This window comes from Tamandua tetradactyla, chromosome 1, assembly GCF_023851605.1.
Source record: "Tamandua tetradactyla isolate mTamTet1 chromosome 1, mTamTet1.pri, whole genome shotgun sequence".
Taxonomy (NCBI): domain Eukaryota; kingdom Metazoa; phylum Chordata; class Mammalia; order Pilosa; family Myrmecophagidae; genus Tamandua; species Tamandua tetradactyla.
The window spans coordinates 63839915-63857468 of record NC_135327.1 but is presented as its reverse complement, the minus strand read 5'-3'; the positions used below and the strand labels follow the sequence as shown (position 1 = coordinate 63857468).

The 17554-nt window shown below is 36.9% G+C and overlaps 1 protein-coding gene across 8 annotated transcripts in view; it reads left to right on the top strand.

Moving 5' to 3' along the window:
* Positions 1 to 17554, top strand: part of LOC143648126 (uncharacterized) — a 60281-nt gene that overhangs the window by 29753 nt on the left and 12974 nt on the right. For 3 of the 8 annotated variants that reach the window (XM_077117748.1, XM_077117740.1, XM_077117699.1), the window contains exons 2-3: positions 3786 to 3859; positions 10308 to 10364. The exons of 2 other annotated variants lie outside the window; for them this stretch is intronic. In XM_077117748.1, the coding sequence (XP_076973863.1) occupies positions 10361 to 10364 (4 nt within the window). In that variant the 5' untranslated portion in view covers positions 3786 to 3859; positions 10308 to 10360. Of the gene's footprint in view, positions 1 to 3060; positions 3175 to 3785; positions 3860 to 10307; positions 10365 to 17554 lie in introns of all 8 variants that reach the window. 3 more of the 8 variants (XM_077117713.1, XM_077117715.1, XM_077117724.1) reach the window with 3 other exon arrangements.

Sequence of the window (17554 nt, the reverse complement as noted above, 5' to 3'; positions counted from 1 at the left end):
CATAGCATGTATATTTGTGCAGTTCATGTTGTCATTCAGTTCCCTGAGATCCTGCTCATATTTTTCCACTCTTTTCCCTATATTTTCTATTAGGTGTTGGATTTCAGTTATTCTGTCTTCTAGTTCGCTACCTCTTCAAATCTATTGTAGATTTCCATTGTCTTTTTGCTTTGGTTCTTCGGTATGCTGTATGGTGGGGTCACAAATGAGTATCCCTTTATTGCAGCATAATTTATTGATGTTTTTGTTTGTTTTACTTGTTTGTTTTTTGGGAAGCACATGGACTGGGAATCAAATGTGTTGGTCTCCCACATGGCAGGTGAGAATTCTACCACTGTACTACCCTTATACCTCCTCCATTGTTTTTTTCATCTCTACTCTTGTGCCTTTCTTTCCCTTCATTTCTGCGATTTGTGTTTTCAGACTTTTGAATTCTTCTTTACGTTTGCCCAATGTTTTCTTTATATTCTCCGTTAACTCATTGATTTTTTTTTTTTTTTTTTTTTTGCATGGGCTAGTACTGGGAATCGAACAAAGATTTCCAGCATGGCAGGCGAAAACTCTGCCTGCTGAGCCACCGTAGCCCCACCCTGATTTGAATTTTGATGAGATTTTACATGTCTGTTAGAATTCTGAATTAGTTGTTTCAGCTCCTGTATCTCAACTGATTTGTTGATTTATTCCTTTGACTAGGTCATATTTTTAGTTTTCTTAGTATGACGCATTATTTTTCTTCCAGTGCCTAGGCATTTGATTTCCTTAATTAGTGTATTCTGGACATTGTTTTTACTCTTTTACCTAGGATTTTCTTATTGGATGGCTTTGCTGTTTATCTGTTCTTTGGCATTCAGTTCAACTTATTCTAGACCTCTAGCATAGGTTTTGTTTAACTGATAAGAACTTTTCAGTTCTTGTTTTCTTTTTTTTTCTTACCCTGCCTACATGGAGGGTTTTGTTTGTTTGTTTGTTTGTTTGTTTGTTTGAAGAGTGTCTCCTCAGAGATATTTAACCAAGTCATGTTTTCCCAGACCAGACAGGCTGACAGCTCGGTAGGAGACAGTAGCCAGTATCAAGTTTCCTTAAGGGTGTGACCCAGCAAGTTGTCAGACTTTCCTGTAAAGCCTCTAGACTCTCTGCTTCTCCTGTGCTACCCAGCATATGGTGCTTGTCAGCCTGCAGCTTCCCTTCATTGTAAACTGATGTGCTGCCTTTAATTTCAGCAGCCTCTTCTTTTCAGGGGTGTGTTTGAGACCTAGACTGGGGTAGTAGGTGAACTTTGAGTGCTTTTTTTTGTTTTCCAGCCCCTGGGGCCTGAATTCCCTGAAGGAGGGCCTCCACTTGATCTGGGCCCCACCCTTCTTCTCTTGGGGAAGATACACTGTTTAAGGAATAGTCTATCTAACTATTTACTTTGCTTCTCAGATATACCTTAATTATACCCTTAGCCTGGGACCATACAGGAGCTAGGAATTCTTTCTAATGAGTTGTTAAGAGGTTTTTTAAAAAAAAGCCTTTTTAGTGGTGGACCCCCACTCCCCAGGTTTGCCAAACAAGAATTGGAGTTGGTACATGGGTCTGTGTATTCCCAGGCTGTCTGTGCTCCCTTCCCTTGGGGACGAGCCCTTTTCTCATATATGGTGCTGTCCAACTCAAAAAGCCTCTGTTGGTTTGCTTTCAGTCAGCCCTGCCTCTTCTGTGCCTTGGCAAAAGCTCCTGGTTCCTTTGCTGCTTACTCCAGGTTTATCTGTTCTCAGAGCCTATCTTCAGTAGTCAGAATTTGTTAATTAATTCCATAATTGGAGCTTAGTTAAGGTAACTCCTTGCTACTTGTAAAGTCAGTTTCCTTACCCCTCAGGGAACCTGCCTTCCTTGCTGATGAAAGTTGGGTGCCAGCCCCCATGGTTTGGGAGATTTATAATTCTGTGTGGGATTTCAGCTTTTTCACTTGTTCTAGAGTGGTGTACAATGTGTGTCTGGTCACTGATGTCCCCCCAGCAGTTGTTCCATACTGTTCCTGGCTATTTCCTATCTGCTCTGGGGGATGAACTAAATTCCATGCCTCACTATGCTGCCATCTTACCCAGGCACTCAGCATTTGATTTTGAGAAGTTCCCATTTATCTGTTTTTTTTCTTTCACTCCTTATGCTTTGGTTGTAAAGTTTAGGAAGCTACCTTCCATTACTATATCTTGAAGATGTTTCCCTATATTTTCTTCTAGTTGTTTTATGATACTAGCTGCTATATTTAGGTCTTCATTCCATTTTGATTTAATATTTGTATAGGGTATAAGGTAAGGATCCTTTTTCATTCTTTTTGACTACTAATATCCAGTTCTCCCATACCCATTTATTTTGTTCCAGTTTACTGGGTTTGGGGCCCTTGTCAAAAATCAGTTGACTATAGATTTTTTGGCCTATATCCATGTCTCATTTCGATTCCATTGGTTAATACTTCTATGTTTATGCCAGTGCCATGCTGTTTTGACCACTGTGACTTTGTAATAAGCTTTGAAGTCAGGAAGTGTTAGTTCTCCCACATCATCCTTTTTAAGGATACATGTAGGTATTCATTGTCTGTCTCCCTTCCAAAACATTATGATAACTAGCTTTTTCAAGTCTTTAAAGTAGGTTGTTGGAATTTTGGTTGGTTTTATGTTGAATAGGTAGATCAATTTGGGTAGAATTGACATCTTAATTACATTTAACCTTCCTATCCATGACCAGGGAATGTCTTTCCCCCTATATAGATCTTTTTAAATTTCTTTTAGCAATGTTTTGTAATTTTCTGTGTACAGGTTCTTTACATTCCTAGTAAAGTTTATTCCTAGATACTTGATTCATTCAGTTGCTATTTTGAATGGAATTTTTTCCTTAGTTGTCTCCTCAATTAGGTCATTACTTGTGTATAGAAACGTTACTGATTTTTATACATTAATCTTGCATCCTGCTACTTTACTGAATTTATTAGCTTAATAAGCTTTGTCGTAGATTTCTCAGAATTTCCAAGTGTAGAATCATGTCATGTGTAAATAATGATAGTTTTTACTTCTTCATTTCCAGTTTGGATGCCTTCTATTTCTTTTTAGTGCCTGATTGCCCCAGCTAGAACTTCTAGTAAAATGTTGAATAATAATTATGACAGAAGGCATCCTGATCTCATTCCCAATCTTACAGGTAAGACTTTCATTTTGTCTCCATTGAGTATGATGCTGCTTAGGGGTTTTTCATATAAGCCCTTTATCATTTTTAGGGAGTCTTTGATTCCTACCTTTTGAAGTATTTTTATCAGTAAAGGATGCTAAATTTTGTTGAATGCTTTTTCAGCATCAAAAAAATCATGTAATCTTTTTTTCCCTTTTGTTTTGTGCTCTGTTAGATGGATTGATTAACTTTTGTTGAACCATCCTTGCATTCCTGGTATAAACCCCACCCACTTGGTCATGGTGTATAATTCTTTTAATGTGTCATTGGATTTGATTTGCTAGTATCTTGTTAAGAATTTTTGCATCTTTATTCATTTTGGAGATTGGCCTGTAGTTTTCCTTTCTTGTAGCATCTTTACCCAGTTTTGGTATTAGAATGATGTTAGCGTCATAAGATGAGTTAGGTAGTATCTATTTTTCCTCAATTTTTGGAAGAGTTTTAGCAAGATTGGTGTTAGTTCTCTTTGGCATACTTGAGAAAATTCTCCTTTGAATCCATGTAGCCCTGGGCTTTTCTTTGTAGGAAGATTTTTGTTTGTTTTTGTTTTTTGATTTTTTTAATCATTTTTTTTTTCTTTGTAGAAATATTTTTGAAGACTGGTTGAATCTCCTTCCTTGTGAGTGGTTTGTTGAAATCTGTTTCTTTTCAAATCAAGGTAGGTTCCTCATGTGTGTTTGCTAGCTGAAAAGGAGGAATTTAATAAGTTGGAAGTTAACAGTTTTTAGGCCATGGAAATGTCCTAATTAAAGCAAGTCTGTAGAAATATCCAATTTAAGGCATCCAGGAAAAGATACCTTGATTCAGGAAGGCCGATGAAGTTTAGGGTTTCTCTCTTAAGTAGAAAGGCACATGGCAAACACAGGGTTTCTCTTTCAGCTAGAAGGGCACATGGCAAACATGGCATATCTGCTGGCTTTCTTTCCAGCTCCCCAGGAGGTGTTTTCCTTCTTCATCTCCAAAAGTAGCTGGCTTGTGGATTCTTTGCTTCATGGTTCTGTGTCCTTCTCTGCTCTCTCTGAATCTCTAGCCTTTTCCAAAAATTCTTCCTCTTTTAAAGAATTCCAGTAAGGTAATCAAGACCCACCTGGAATGGGTAGAGACATGTCTCCACCTAATCCAGTTTAACACCCAGTGCTGATTGAGTCACATCTCCATGGAAATAATCTAATTAAAGTTTCCAGCATATAGTACTGAATAGGAATTAGAAGAAATGGCTGCCTTTACAAAATGGGATTAGGATTAGAACATTGCTTTTCTAAGGTACATACATCCTTTCATACTAGCATAGTGTGTTTCTAGGAATTTGTCCATTCCACCTAAGTTGTCTAGTTTTTTGGTGTATAGTTGTTCTTAGTGTCCTATATTATTATTTTTTTATTTCTTCAGGGTCCATGGTAATGACTCCTGTGTTAGTTTGCAAGCTGCTAGAATGCGATACATCAGAACTAGAATGGCTTTTTAAAAAGGAAATTTAAGAAGTTACAAGTTTACAGTTCTAAAGTAGTTAAATTATCCAAACCTAAGGTGTCCAATAGAGGTTACTTTCACTCAAGAAAGCCTGCTACTATCTGGAACAGCTCTGTTAACTGAGAAGTCACGTGGCTGGCATCTGCTGGTCCCTTGCTTCTGGGTTCTGTTGATGTCAGTCTTTGTCCAAGTAAGGGAGTTCCTTACTTTGTTTCTCTGGGGTTAGGTTTCATCTCTTTGCTTCCTTTGGTTCTCTCCATGTTCTGTGTTGCTTAACATCTCATGGGAAGGCACACAGCAATGTCTGCTGGGCTGCAAACATCTCCAGATATTCTTATCTCTGCTCTCTCTGTTGGCTTTCTGTCAGCTCTGTTGTTTCTGTCATTTCTCTCATTTCTGTGGTTTCTCAAGTTTCCCCAAAATGTTTCCTCTTTTAAAGGATTCCAGTAAACTAATCAAGACACCTTGAATGGGTGGAGTCACATCTCCAACTAAACAAATGTCACACCCACAATTGGGTGTACCCCCTCTCTGTGGAAATAATATAATCAAGGTTCCAACCTACAGTGCTGAATAGGAATTACAAGAAATGGCTGCTCCCACAAGTTTGGATCAGGATTAAAACATGGCTTTTCTGGGGTACAAAGTGACATAAACCCCCTCTCATTTCTGATTTTGCTGATTTCTCTCTCTCTCTCTTTTTTTTTTTTTTTTTTCCTTTCTTTTACTATCTAACTAAGGGTCTGTTGATTTCATTGATTTTCTCAAAGACCCAACTTTGGTTTTATGGATTTTTTTTGTTGTTTGTTTGTTCTCTATTTATTTATTTCTGCTTTATTTCTCTTCTATTTGAGGTTAATTTGCTGTTCTTTCTCTAGCTCCTTCAGGTGAACTGCTCAGTCCTCGATTTTTGCTTTCTTTTTTTTTAATGTATGCATTTAGGTTAATAAATTTCCTTCTTAGCACATGTTTATTGTATCCCACGAGAGAGAAAGATAAAGCTGCAGAAGCAAGAAGCTGAAAGCAATAAAACTGAAAAAAGAAGGGGGAGACAGTAGTCACTGCCATGTGCTTGGCATGTCTGTACAACATATTCTTATTTTCATTCCTGTCCAGATATTTACCCATTTCTCTCTCTGTTTCTTCTTTGACCCCCTCATTAAGAGTCTGTTATTTAATCTCCATACATTTGTGAAAGTTTTGGTTCTTTGGTCGTTGTTGATTTCCACGTTCATTCCATTGTGATCAAAGAAAGTGCTTTCAATGATTTTAATCTCTTAATATTTATAAAGACCTGTTTCCCATCCTGTAAACAAAAATTTGATACCTGTTATACATTAGTTCCCCATTCTTCCCACTCCTGGCAACATTTATTCTTTTTATGAGTTGCATATTCTTTTATATTTTCTTTGAAATTAAATTTAACATGCTAAATCTATAATAATTTCATTTTCTGTGCTATTAAATTAGCTTCAATATTATACACACACTGTGTTCCCTGTTCCCCTGCATCCCTTTACTTTTATAGTTATTGTCACAAATTACATGTTTATACATAATATTGCCAAATTATAATACATTCTAATACATAATAATAATGTATTATTACATTATAACAGTAATGTAATTATTATATCTTATGCAATTTTATTTTAGATCAGATAGGAAGAAAGTGGATTAACAAACCAAAGTGCAATATACAATCATTTATATTTATCCATGTTGTTACTCTGACTGGAGATTTTAATTTCTTCACTTAGCAGCTGTTTTCTATTCTTTCACATCTTATAGGGCCAGTCTGAGATTACAGACTACTTCAGCTTTTGTTTATCTGTGAATGTAAAACAGTTTTTCCCAAAATAGTATAATTACTTGGCATTTTTAACCGTAGAAGTTGTAGGTTTAGAGAAAAGTTATACAGAAAGTACAAAGTTTCCATATACCCCCCACACATGCAGATTACCCTAGTAACATATGTTTTATTTTTCTTTTATTAAAATTGCAAGTTCATAGTTTATTTTGGGGCTCACTGTGTTGTATAGTTTTATGTGTTTTTCTTTTATTTAAAATTTTTTTCTGGTAACATTTTCTGTTTATCTTTGCGTCCACTAGTTTGACTATAACATGTCACAGTGCTTTTGTGTATTAATCTTGTTTTGCATTCCTTGAACATCTCAGATGTGTATATATAAGTCTTTCATTAAATTTGGGAGTTTTCAGCCATTATTTGTTTTGAATATTCTCTCTGCCTCTTTCTCTCTTTCTGGGGCTTCCACAATGCATATATAGGTATGTTTTATGTGTTTGTTTCCTAAGCTTCTCAAAGCAAATATTGTGAAGTGGTACAACTTTAACAATGGAAATTTATTAGCTTTAGAGTATTGAGACCATGGAAGTGTAGAGTATTGAGACCATGAAAGTGTCAGAATTAAGGGATCATCAAGGCAATGCTTTCTTCTCAAAGACTACCTGCCAGCAATCCTTTTGAACATGTCAAGGCACATGGTGGTGTCTCCTGATCTCTCCCTTTGTTTCTGGGTTTCATTGCTTTCAGGTTCTTATTTTTTTAATTTGTTGTTGTTTTTTTTCACATAGGCAGGCACCGGGAGTCAAACCTGGGTCTCTGGCACAGCAGGCAAGACCTCTGCCACTGAGCCACCATGGCCTGCCCAACTGCTTTCAGTTTCTTGCTTCTTTTGTTTTATCTTTCTCTTCCTCTTTCTGTATTATTCCATATGTATAGGACTCCAGTAACAAGATCAACACCCATTGCTCTTGGCTCTCTTGGCTTGAAAAAATATTTTCAGACAGACTCAGCTTCTCTGTTTTTGACTTTGAAGGGATTTTTCCTTCACTTACCAGTAGTTCCATTCAAACAGATCTCACCTAAAACCTTTTGGGTTTGCTTATAATACATAGGGGTTCAATCTCTCAGATAGTAGGATTTTTCACAGATTCTTTCTGGAAAACTACCCCTCCAATCCTGATTTACACTGAAATGGCTGACTGGGTATATGTTCAGTTAAACCCTCACATTGAGCACTGTTGTCTGGAGACTCACCTTACCAAAATATATTATTTTCCAAACCATCAGTTTATTGTTTCTTTGATACCAGTAGATCAGTTCTCAGCTCCTCCCTTTCCTCTTGCATTTTACCCTAAGCTGCAAGTTGAAATCAGAAAATTTCCACACTTAGCATGGAAATCTTCTCATCCAAGCTCATCACTTTTAAATTCTATCTTCCATCCAGCATCAGAATTCAATTTTGCCAAGTTCTCTGCCATATTAAATTTTGCTCAAGTTTTGAATGGCACATGCATCTTTTCCATCTGACTTACCAGAAGGGCCTTTAGTACCCGTATCTTTGTCAACAGTTAGCTAAGCCTTTTTTTAATCAAACAGCTAAAAATTGCAGCCTCTGTCCATTACCTGACTCCAAAACTATTTCTGCATTTTTGTTGCTTAAAATAGCAGCACCCCATTCTTGGTACCAAAATCTGTTTTAGTTTCCTAGGTTACTAAAATGCTTCAGTTTAAACAATGCTAGTGAATTAGCTTAGAAGCTTAAGTTTTTAAAAAAATATTTTTATTGACACATCTTCACACACACGCATTCCATATGTGGTATAAAATCAGTGGCCCACAGTATCATCACATAGTTGTGTATTCATCATCACCATGATCATGTTTTAGAACATTTGCATCACTCCAGAAAAAGAAATAAGAAAAAAGAAAAAACTATACATACCATTACCCCTCCCTCTCATTGACCACTAATATTTCCATCAACCCAATTTATTTTACCCTTTTTACCCCCTGGTTTGTTTTTATTTTTATCTTTTATCTGTATTTTTTTACTCATCTGTCCATACCCTGGATAAAGGGAGCGTCAGAGCAAGGTTTTCACAATCACTCAGTCAAATTGTAAAAAAATGTATCTTTATACAGTTGACTTCAAGAATGAAGGCTACTGGTACACAGCTCAACAGTTTCAGGTACTTCCCTCCAGTCACTCCCAAAATACTATAAACTAAAAAGGGATACCTGTATAATGCATAAGAATACCTCCAGGATAACCTCTCTACTCTGTTTGAAATCTCTCAGCCATTGAAACTATTTAGTTTCATTTCTCTCTTTCCCCTTTTGGTCAAGTAGGCTTTTTCAATCCCTTGATGTCAGGTCCAGGCTCATTCTGGAAGTTCTGTCCCATGTTGCCAGAAAGATTTACATTCCTGGGAGTCATGTCTCATGTAGTGGGAAAAGTACTGCATTCACCTGCTGAGCTGGCTTAGAGAAGCCACATCTGAGCAACAAAAGAGGTTCACTGGGGGTGGCTCTCAGTCCTAATTTTAAGTAGGCTTAGCCTATCCTTTGCAGGAATAAGTTTCATAGGGGCAAACCCCAAGATCAGTGGCTTGGCCTATTGATTTGATTGCTTTTATTGAATCTGACCTGCTAATCTCTCTTTTTTTGACTGGAGAGTGAATCCATTAACATTGAATGTAACTTTCGATAATGAAGTACTTTCTTTTGCTGCTATGTCTTTATATATCAAGGCTTTTTTCCTTTAATTCTTTTGTTATAGCCTATATCTGTGTCTTTTGCTTTTGTTTTCTTGTGGGTTTTTTTTTCTTTTTTGTATTGTAACATTTTGGGTCATTTCTTTCTGAAACATTTTCATGTGTTTTCTTTGTGGTTGCCATGAGGTTTAAGTTTAATATCCTAAATCTTTATCAATCATTTGATTAGATACTGAATTACATATGATTCTCAATATGCACAAGTACATAGGGGATAGAAATGGAAGAACTAAAGGACATGTGGAAACAAATGAGCAATATGGGAATCTCCCCAGAGAAATGCTGGAGTTGAAGAACACAGGAACACAGTAACTGAAATAAAGAGTTCTCTATGCAGTTTCAACAGCAGGTCACAGTTAACATAAGAAAGAATCAATGAACTTGAAGGCAAGACAACTGAAATGATTCAGGCTGAGGAACAGAAAGGAAAGATAAAGAAAAAACATACAGAGCCTAAGAGACTTGTGAGAGACAATCAAGCATATCAATCAATACGTGCATTATGGGAGTCAAGGAGATGAAACTGGAAGTAGCATACAAAAACACTGTTCTCTACCCTTCCATTTTTGTACTTTTTAAAAATTATGTATTTGTACCTTGTAAGTACAAAACCATTGATTTTCTCTGCTTCTTATTAGTTTCCATTTTAGCTCCTGTAAGCAGTAAGAAGTGGAGTTATATAACAAAAACTACAATATAATAATACTTGTATTTTAAATGACTCATACTGTTTACCTTTATCAGAGTTTGTTTTACCTTTATGCTTCTTTGAACCACTGTATAGTGTCCTTTCCTTTCAGTCTGTAGAACTCCCTTTAGTCTTAAGGATAGGGCAGATGTAGTTGTAATTAAATCCTTCAGCTTTTTTATGGAAATGTCTTCCGCAGTTTTGAAAGGAAGTCTTGCTAGATATATAATTCTTGGTTGCAAGTTTTCTTTCAGCACTTTAAATATTTCTGACTACTACCTTTTTGTATCCATGGTTTCTGAATATAAATTGGAACTTGATTTTATTGGGATTCTCTTGTAGATAACTGGTTGCTTTTCCCTTACAGTTTTCAGAACACTCTCCTTGTCCTTGGAATTGGACAGTGCTGTTATTACGTATATGGGTATGTTTACCATTGAATTGATCCTATTTGAAGTTTGTTGAATTTTTTAAATCTCATATTAATTTCCTTCATTAAATTTGCATAGTTTTCTGCCATTATATCCTTGAATATTCCTCCTTCCTGCTTTATCTGTTCCTTTTTTATCCTGTTCCTTTGGATGGTCCATCATCCTGTTTCTTTGTCTGGTAATCTGTTATTGCACGGTGTACATTTTAATTTTTAACTCTGGGATTTAGTTTCTCAACTGTCCCTTAAATTGTACCTAGCTATGATATGAGATTTTCCTGCTAGCTAGGAGCTAGTCAAAACAGACCAGCCTAGGTGATTTAAAAATCACCTTTCTCTGTCTGCAGTTTGGCTCTGCTTTGGCTGCTGGTCTTCTTTAAATCAAAATCAGCCCCAAGGCAGAAGGGAAGTTTAGAGTTCTCTCTGTCTTATCTGAGACTGTGTGGAGCTGCAGCTGGGGAATCTGCTTCTTGCCCTGGGTTTGTTCTTGCTAGAAATTTTAGAATTTCCCTATTTACAGTTTCTATAAGTTTAAGCGAATGCCCCCACTTCCTTTGAAATAGACTTCCTCCTGCTCCTGGATTCTTTCTTGAGTTACTTTGCTCCAGGCTTCTTCAATTTAATTGTTTCTCACACTGTCGCAGCTGTCTGCATGGAGCTTCTCTGCCTTCAGAACAGACTTTGAGATGGTGAGCCTAAGACTTGTTCCCTAACTCATTCTCAGGCTTCTTCCTGAAAGATTTTGCTGACATATATGCACCCCAGTACACACACAGGGGCCACTCTTCTTCTTATGTAGCAGGGCCTGGAACCCACTAAGGAGAGCTAGTTGGCTATACCCTGCATAGTGGAGGGGTGTGGATGGAGGACTAGCAAGTGGGATAGGAACATCTTTTATAGCTTTTGAAGCTGTGTTTTTTTTTCACTCAGCACTTAGTTGGATAAAACAGCCCTTTAGCTGTTTCTGTGGACTTTTGAAAGGTAAGATCCCGCTGTCACTTTGCCAGAGTATGGAAGAGTGGACACCCTCAGAGCTGGCCCACAACAGTCTGAAGTAGCTGATCAAAGAAAGAGATCTGTGATCAAACCATACCCCCTCAGAGTTTGGAGGACTATGTCTTTATGTCCTACTCTGGCACCAGCAGGCTACACAGGAGCCTGAGCTCCATTCCTTACTGCTGCCTGCCATGAGGCTGGGGTAAGGGGGACAGCAGCTGCTACAGGTAGGTGAAACTGATTGGGTTTTTTTGTTGTTGTTGTTTTTTTTTGCATGAGCAGGCTCTGGGAATCCAGCCTGGGTCTCCGGCATGGCAGACAAGAATTCTGCCACAGAGCCGCCATTGCACTACCCCTGATTGATTTTAATTACAATCTACTAGCTTCTTCCTCCTGCTCTTTGTTCATGTATGTTTATTTCTTTTTCATAGCTTTATCTCTCCATTGATATTCTCTTTGTGTTCATCTGTTATTTTCCTGATTTCCTTACATTCTTGTCCATGTTTTCTGGTAACTCTTTAAGCAGTTTGAAGCCTATTTTTAATCACTTTTATTTCCCAGTTCGGGTTCTCTGCAACAGTTTCTAAAGCTCCTAGGCAGATTCAGTGTATAGGTGGTTTTTGAGGTCTATTTCCTTAGGGTATGCAATACAATATGGAAAACTTCTATATTAAATATGCAAATAGTCATAAGAAAGCAATTGCCTATATTTTGATGAAAGGAAATTATTTTCATATTTACATCAGGATAGGCCAGTATATCTGTATGTTTTTCTGGTGATACTTGCAACTATAGTCATATTTTAATATCTCCTAGAATTAAGGAATTAATAAAAGTGAATCCCTTGAATTCCACTCAAGTATAAATTCAAATTTTTAGTAACAAAATAATACAGTATAGTGTACTTTGCCAGGTATTACATTTTTTTACCTATGCAAAAGCACACTTATGAAATGGGCTTCCCACTTAATCTTGGGAGAGTTAGTAAACATATTTTCAAAATCCTAGTTTGAGTACTCTATGGCTTCAACCCCACCACTTCCCTCCCCCATCTTCCATCTCAGTGACTATTTGATTTTTGTCACATTTATACCCATCACAGATTTCCTTAATTCCCCATCTTCCCTTTATTTATAATCACAGCCTTCCCTCTGGGGATTCTAGCTCTTTGTCCAAATGGACCCAGCCTATTTCCTGGTTGTATCTCAAGGAATTTTTATATTTCTTGTTACAGAGAATGAGCTGCAAAGTATTTAATTATAATTAATTAGCTTTTAAGATCATCCTTTGTTTTCCAACATTTTATGAGGATTTAATTTTTATTTATCTTATAAATAAATATTTATAAGATCCAGTCAAGGTGATGAACAGGTTATGTCCTGTGGAGTGAAACCCTGATTAGATTCGGTATCTGTGCAATCAGCATTTGTTCCCTGGAGTTTATCACTCATTGGATTTATTAAATGTTTTTCTCTATAGAAAGGAAATACAAAGAGAGTTTGAATTCTCACATAGAAAAATAAGCTGAGGAGCTTTAGGTGGAGAGCAAAGTTGTACTATTCTGTGAAATTTACTTCAGAATTGAGTTGTCTTCAATGTCCCCTCATTTTTTGATTCTGGGAAGTTTTCCAGTGACTAAGGAGCTGACCTTAGCCATTGATATTTTATAAATACTGTCAATTTCCAAATATTCTATCAAAGTACTTTCTTAAAATACTTAAATTTTATTGGTATATGATTTTTAACTTCCCCAGTTACCTAAACTCTAGAAGTGGGAGAGAAGAAAGGATCGCATAAAGACTTGAGATGTTTTAATATTAATTGAGAAGTACCATGCAGAATACACAAGGAAGCAGAGAGTAGAATCACTATAATACATTCATAGGACTTAGATGTCAGAAAAGTTAGGAAAAAGAAAGTTATTAAAATTAGGTCATATTCCAATTGTTCTTTGGTTCCAAGCTATGTACTGAGATCCACAGACTAGATTTATTTATGGGGAGCCTATTGGAGATGGTAGCATGATTTATTTAAGAGGAATCTTTAGTGATATTGGTGAGTCAACATTTGAAGTAGTATGAGGCAGGGATAAAAATCAAATGGAGTTTGTGAGTAACAGTCTATTAGGCTTAAATGATGAAATTGGTATGGGGCATTTTGTTTCAAAATAGCACACAAGATAAGCTCAAGTGATGAGGGGATTGATTATGATAAGAGGAGAGATTGCTGGTAGAGATTTCAATCTTCATCACTAATATGGTTTCTGAAAAAAATAGGAAAGACAGGAATTCAGTCGGGTAATTTGTCCCTTCAGTGAGTGAGAAAGAAAAAATAATAGATATGAAACCAACAACAATTGTAAAGATTTTAGTATTAAACTGAGGTGACTTATCAAATTACATCATTCATCTAATAAGAACTTAATCCTGTCTGCTGAAGAAAATATGAACCATGAGAGTTTGTGAGATTTTAAATGGTGGGACTTGAAGTTATTACAGAATATAGAAGAATGGTTATATTATCAAGATGTATTTGGAAGCCACAATGTAATTGTGGCTCTGCATTTCAACCTAAGGCAATAGCTTACTAATGTGCTCTGTCAGATGCAGTAATAGGAAAGACAGATAATTAGAGTCAGCTCCCATCAGGGCAGATCATGTAAATGCTCAGATATTAATTGAATCATGGGGTAAATATTCAAAGGACATCAGAAACATTGTTCTCAGGAAGTATATGGGGTAGATTAATCTTTATCGTCAGAGTTAATAAGAGGATAAAAAAAAATTTTAACATGTAATTCTCCAAATATATTTAAGACAACTCTTGAGGATCCCTGTCTCATGGCCTGTACAAAAATTGACTCAAAATGGATCAAAGACCTAACAATTAGAACTAGGACCATAAAAGTTTTAGAACAAAATGTAGGAAAATATCTTATCTTGTATTAGGAGGCAGTTTTCTAGACCTTACACTTGAAGCATGAGCATTTTAAAAGAATAAAAAAATGAGAACGCCTCAAAATTAAACACTTTTGGGCATTGCAGAACTTTGTCAATAAAGTAAAAAGGCAGCCTACCCTATTGGAGATATTTGGTTATCACATATCAGATAAGGGTTGATATCCATAATATATAAAGATTCTTCAACTCAGTGTCAAAAAGACAACCCAATTAAAGAATGGGCAAAAGACCTGAACAGACATTTCTCGGAAGAGGAAATACAAATGGGTAAAAGGCACATGAAAAGACGTTCAGTTTCACTGGCTATTAGGGAAATGCAAATCAAAACCACAATGAGATATCATCGGACACCCACTACGATGGCCATTATCAAAACAAACAAACAAAAAACCCAACAAGTGCTGGAGAGAATGTGGAGAAGGAGCCACACTTATCTGCTGTTGGTGAGAATGTCAAATGGTACAGCTGCTCTGGAAGGCAATTTGGCATTTCCTCGGGAAGCTAAGTATAGAATTGCCATATGACTCGGAAATTTATTACTAGGACCCGAAGGCAAAGGCACAAATGGACATTTGCACACCAGTGTTTTTATAGCAGCATTATTTACAATTTCCAGGAGATGGAACCAGCCAAAATGTCCATCAACAGATGAGTGGCTAAACGAGCCATAATATATACTTACAATGGAATATTACACAGCTGTAAGACAGAATAAGGTCATGAAGCATGTAGCAACATGGATGAACCTTGAGGACATTATGCTGAGTGAAATTAGCCAGAAGCATGAGGATACTCTTTGGTCTCACCAGTATGAACTAACATTGATCAGTGAACTTGGAGATAGAATCAGGGTAGAGATTGGGCAATTGGTGCTGAAAGAACACAGGTTGTGCATCAGGACTGGGTGTAAAAATTCAGCAATGGATATCACAATACTTTCTGATAGTAGCAGAGTAATATAAGTAAACTAAATGAAACTGAATGTAAGTATGATTGAAGGAGAAGGTCTGGGGTCATGTGTATGAAGCCAGAAGGAAACACAGAGGATAAAGACTGAGATAGTATAATTGAGGTGTACCTAGAGTGGGCAGTGGTGGTGATCAAATGTACAAATAAACATTTTTGCATGAGGGAGAACAATATCAGTATTGCAGGATATTGAAAATAGTTGGTATATGGGAAAAAGTACAATCAATGAAACTAGGATTTATAGTCAACAATACATTGTAATATGCTTCCACTGAATGTAACAAAGGCATTATCCCAAAACTCAGTATTAACAGGCTGGGGGTATGGGAAATGGGTATGGATTCTTTGTGGAAGAAAAGGAAACGTCTTCATATATGATGGTGAAGGCATGTTTATACACTTAGGTTGGATTGTATGACTTGTGAATAAAACTTTTAAAATAAACAGAAACAAGTGCTAGAGAAAATACAGAGAAAGAAATCTACTTATTCACTGTTAGTAGGAGAACTGAGAGGTGCAGCTACTTTGAGGGCAGTATGATTCTTCAGGAGAGTAGGGGTGGGATCATATATTGATCCGGAAACCCCATTGCTCAGTATATACCTGGAGGAACTGAGTATGGGGACAGGAATGGATATTTGCACATTTTATGGTGGCAATGTTCAGGACTCACAATTGATGGAGGTGGCCTAAAGGTACGACTGAGGGATAGAAGGGGGAACTATGGTGTATACATAAAATGGACTACTGAGCAGCTGACAGAAGGAATGATGTTGTGAGGCATGCAACTAGGTGTATGAACCTTAAGGACTGTATGTTGAATGAAATATCAGGAACAAAAGACAAATATTATCATGCCTCAATCATTTGGACGAAGTATAATATAAAAATTTAGTAAGCTGATGTCAGGAACATGGGTTATTAGGTTGGGGCCTATTCTAAAGGGTCCTACATTGTAAGCTCTAGAAGCAGTCACATATATTCAGGAGTTGTAATTTAGAATTTATTTCTAAATTCTGAAATACTGAGCTGTTTGTTCATAACCTGGTTCCCAGAAACTTTGGGTATTTATGTGATACCTGAGTTAGAGCTCTGAAGCTGTGAAAGTTAGCAGTACCCCATACACGAACTGTTTTCAAAGGTTGAGAATGTGATCAGACTTTGAGTAAAGATATGAATGAAGCTGATCTGGGTAGGACTAAGGTAAAGCAGAATACGGTGTAAAGAATAGTGTCCATATTTTAAAACTTCAACTGCTATATGAGAATAAAGGGAGAGACATTTATTTGGTGCAAAATTTGTATCTTGGGTAGTGCATTTCTTAATTTAACTTGTATAATCAATTTATTTGAACACCATAAGTACATGGAATCTTGAATAGTGTGTGAGATTTTGTTGGTTTCTTTTAGTGTAATGCCCCGATATATCTCGGTGTAATTTGGGCAGCGAGAAAAGAAGTATTTGCTAAGTTCTCTTGGTGGTCTGGGGAGAAAGGAAGAAATATTCAGCTTCCCCATTTAGAGAGTTTCTGATATTCTTGCAAGCAGTGGGAACATCCAAATCAATAGGCTAAGCCCTTGCTCTTGGCATTTGCTCCTATGAAACTTATTACTGCAAAGGATAGCATAAGCCTACTTAAAATTATGCCTAAGAGTTGCCCACCAGCCAACCTCTTTTGTTGCTCATATGTGGTCCTTCTCTGTAAGCCAACTCAGTAAGTGGACTCATTTCCTTCCCTCCTGTGTGGGACTTGACCCCCATGGGTGTAAATCTCCCTGGCAACATGGGACAGAAATCCCAGGATGAGCTGGGACCCAGCATCAAGGAATTGAGAAAGCCTTCTTGACCAAAAGAGGGAAGAGATAAGTGAAACAAAATAAAGTTTCAATGGTGGCTGAGAGATTTTAGTCAGGAGGTTATCCCTGAGGTTATTTTATACATCATATAGATATCACTTTTTAGTTTATGGTATACTGGAGTGGCTGGAGGGGTGTACCTGAAGTTTCAGCTGTGTTCCAGTAGGCATCATTCTTGAAGACAATTGTATAAAGATAGAACTTTTACAAGGTCGCTGTGTGATTTTGAAAACCTTGTGTCTGATGCTCCTTTTATCCAGGGTATGGACAGATGAATTTAAATGTACAGGTAAAAGATAAAAACAAAATTGAGGGTACAGGGAGTAAAATAAATTGGGTAGATGGAAATACTTAGAGGTCAGTGAGGGGGTGGGGTAAGGGATATGGTATGTTGAGGATTTTT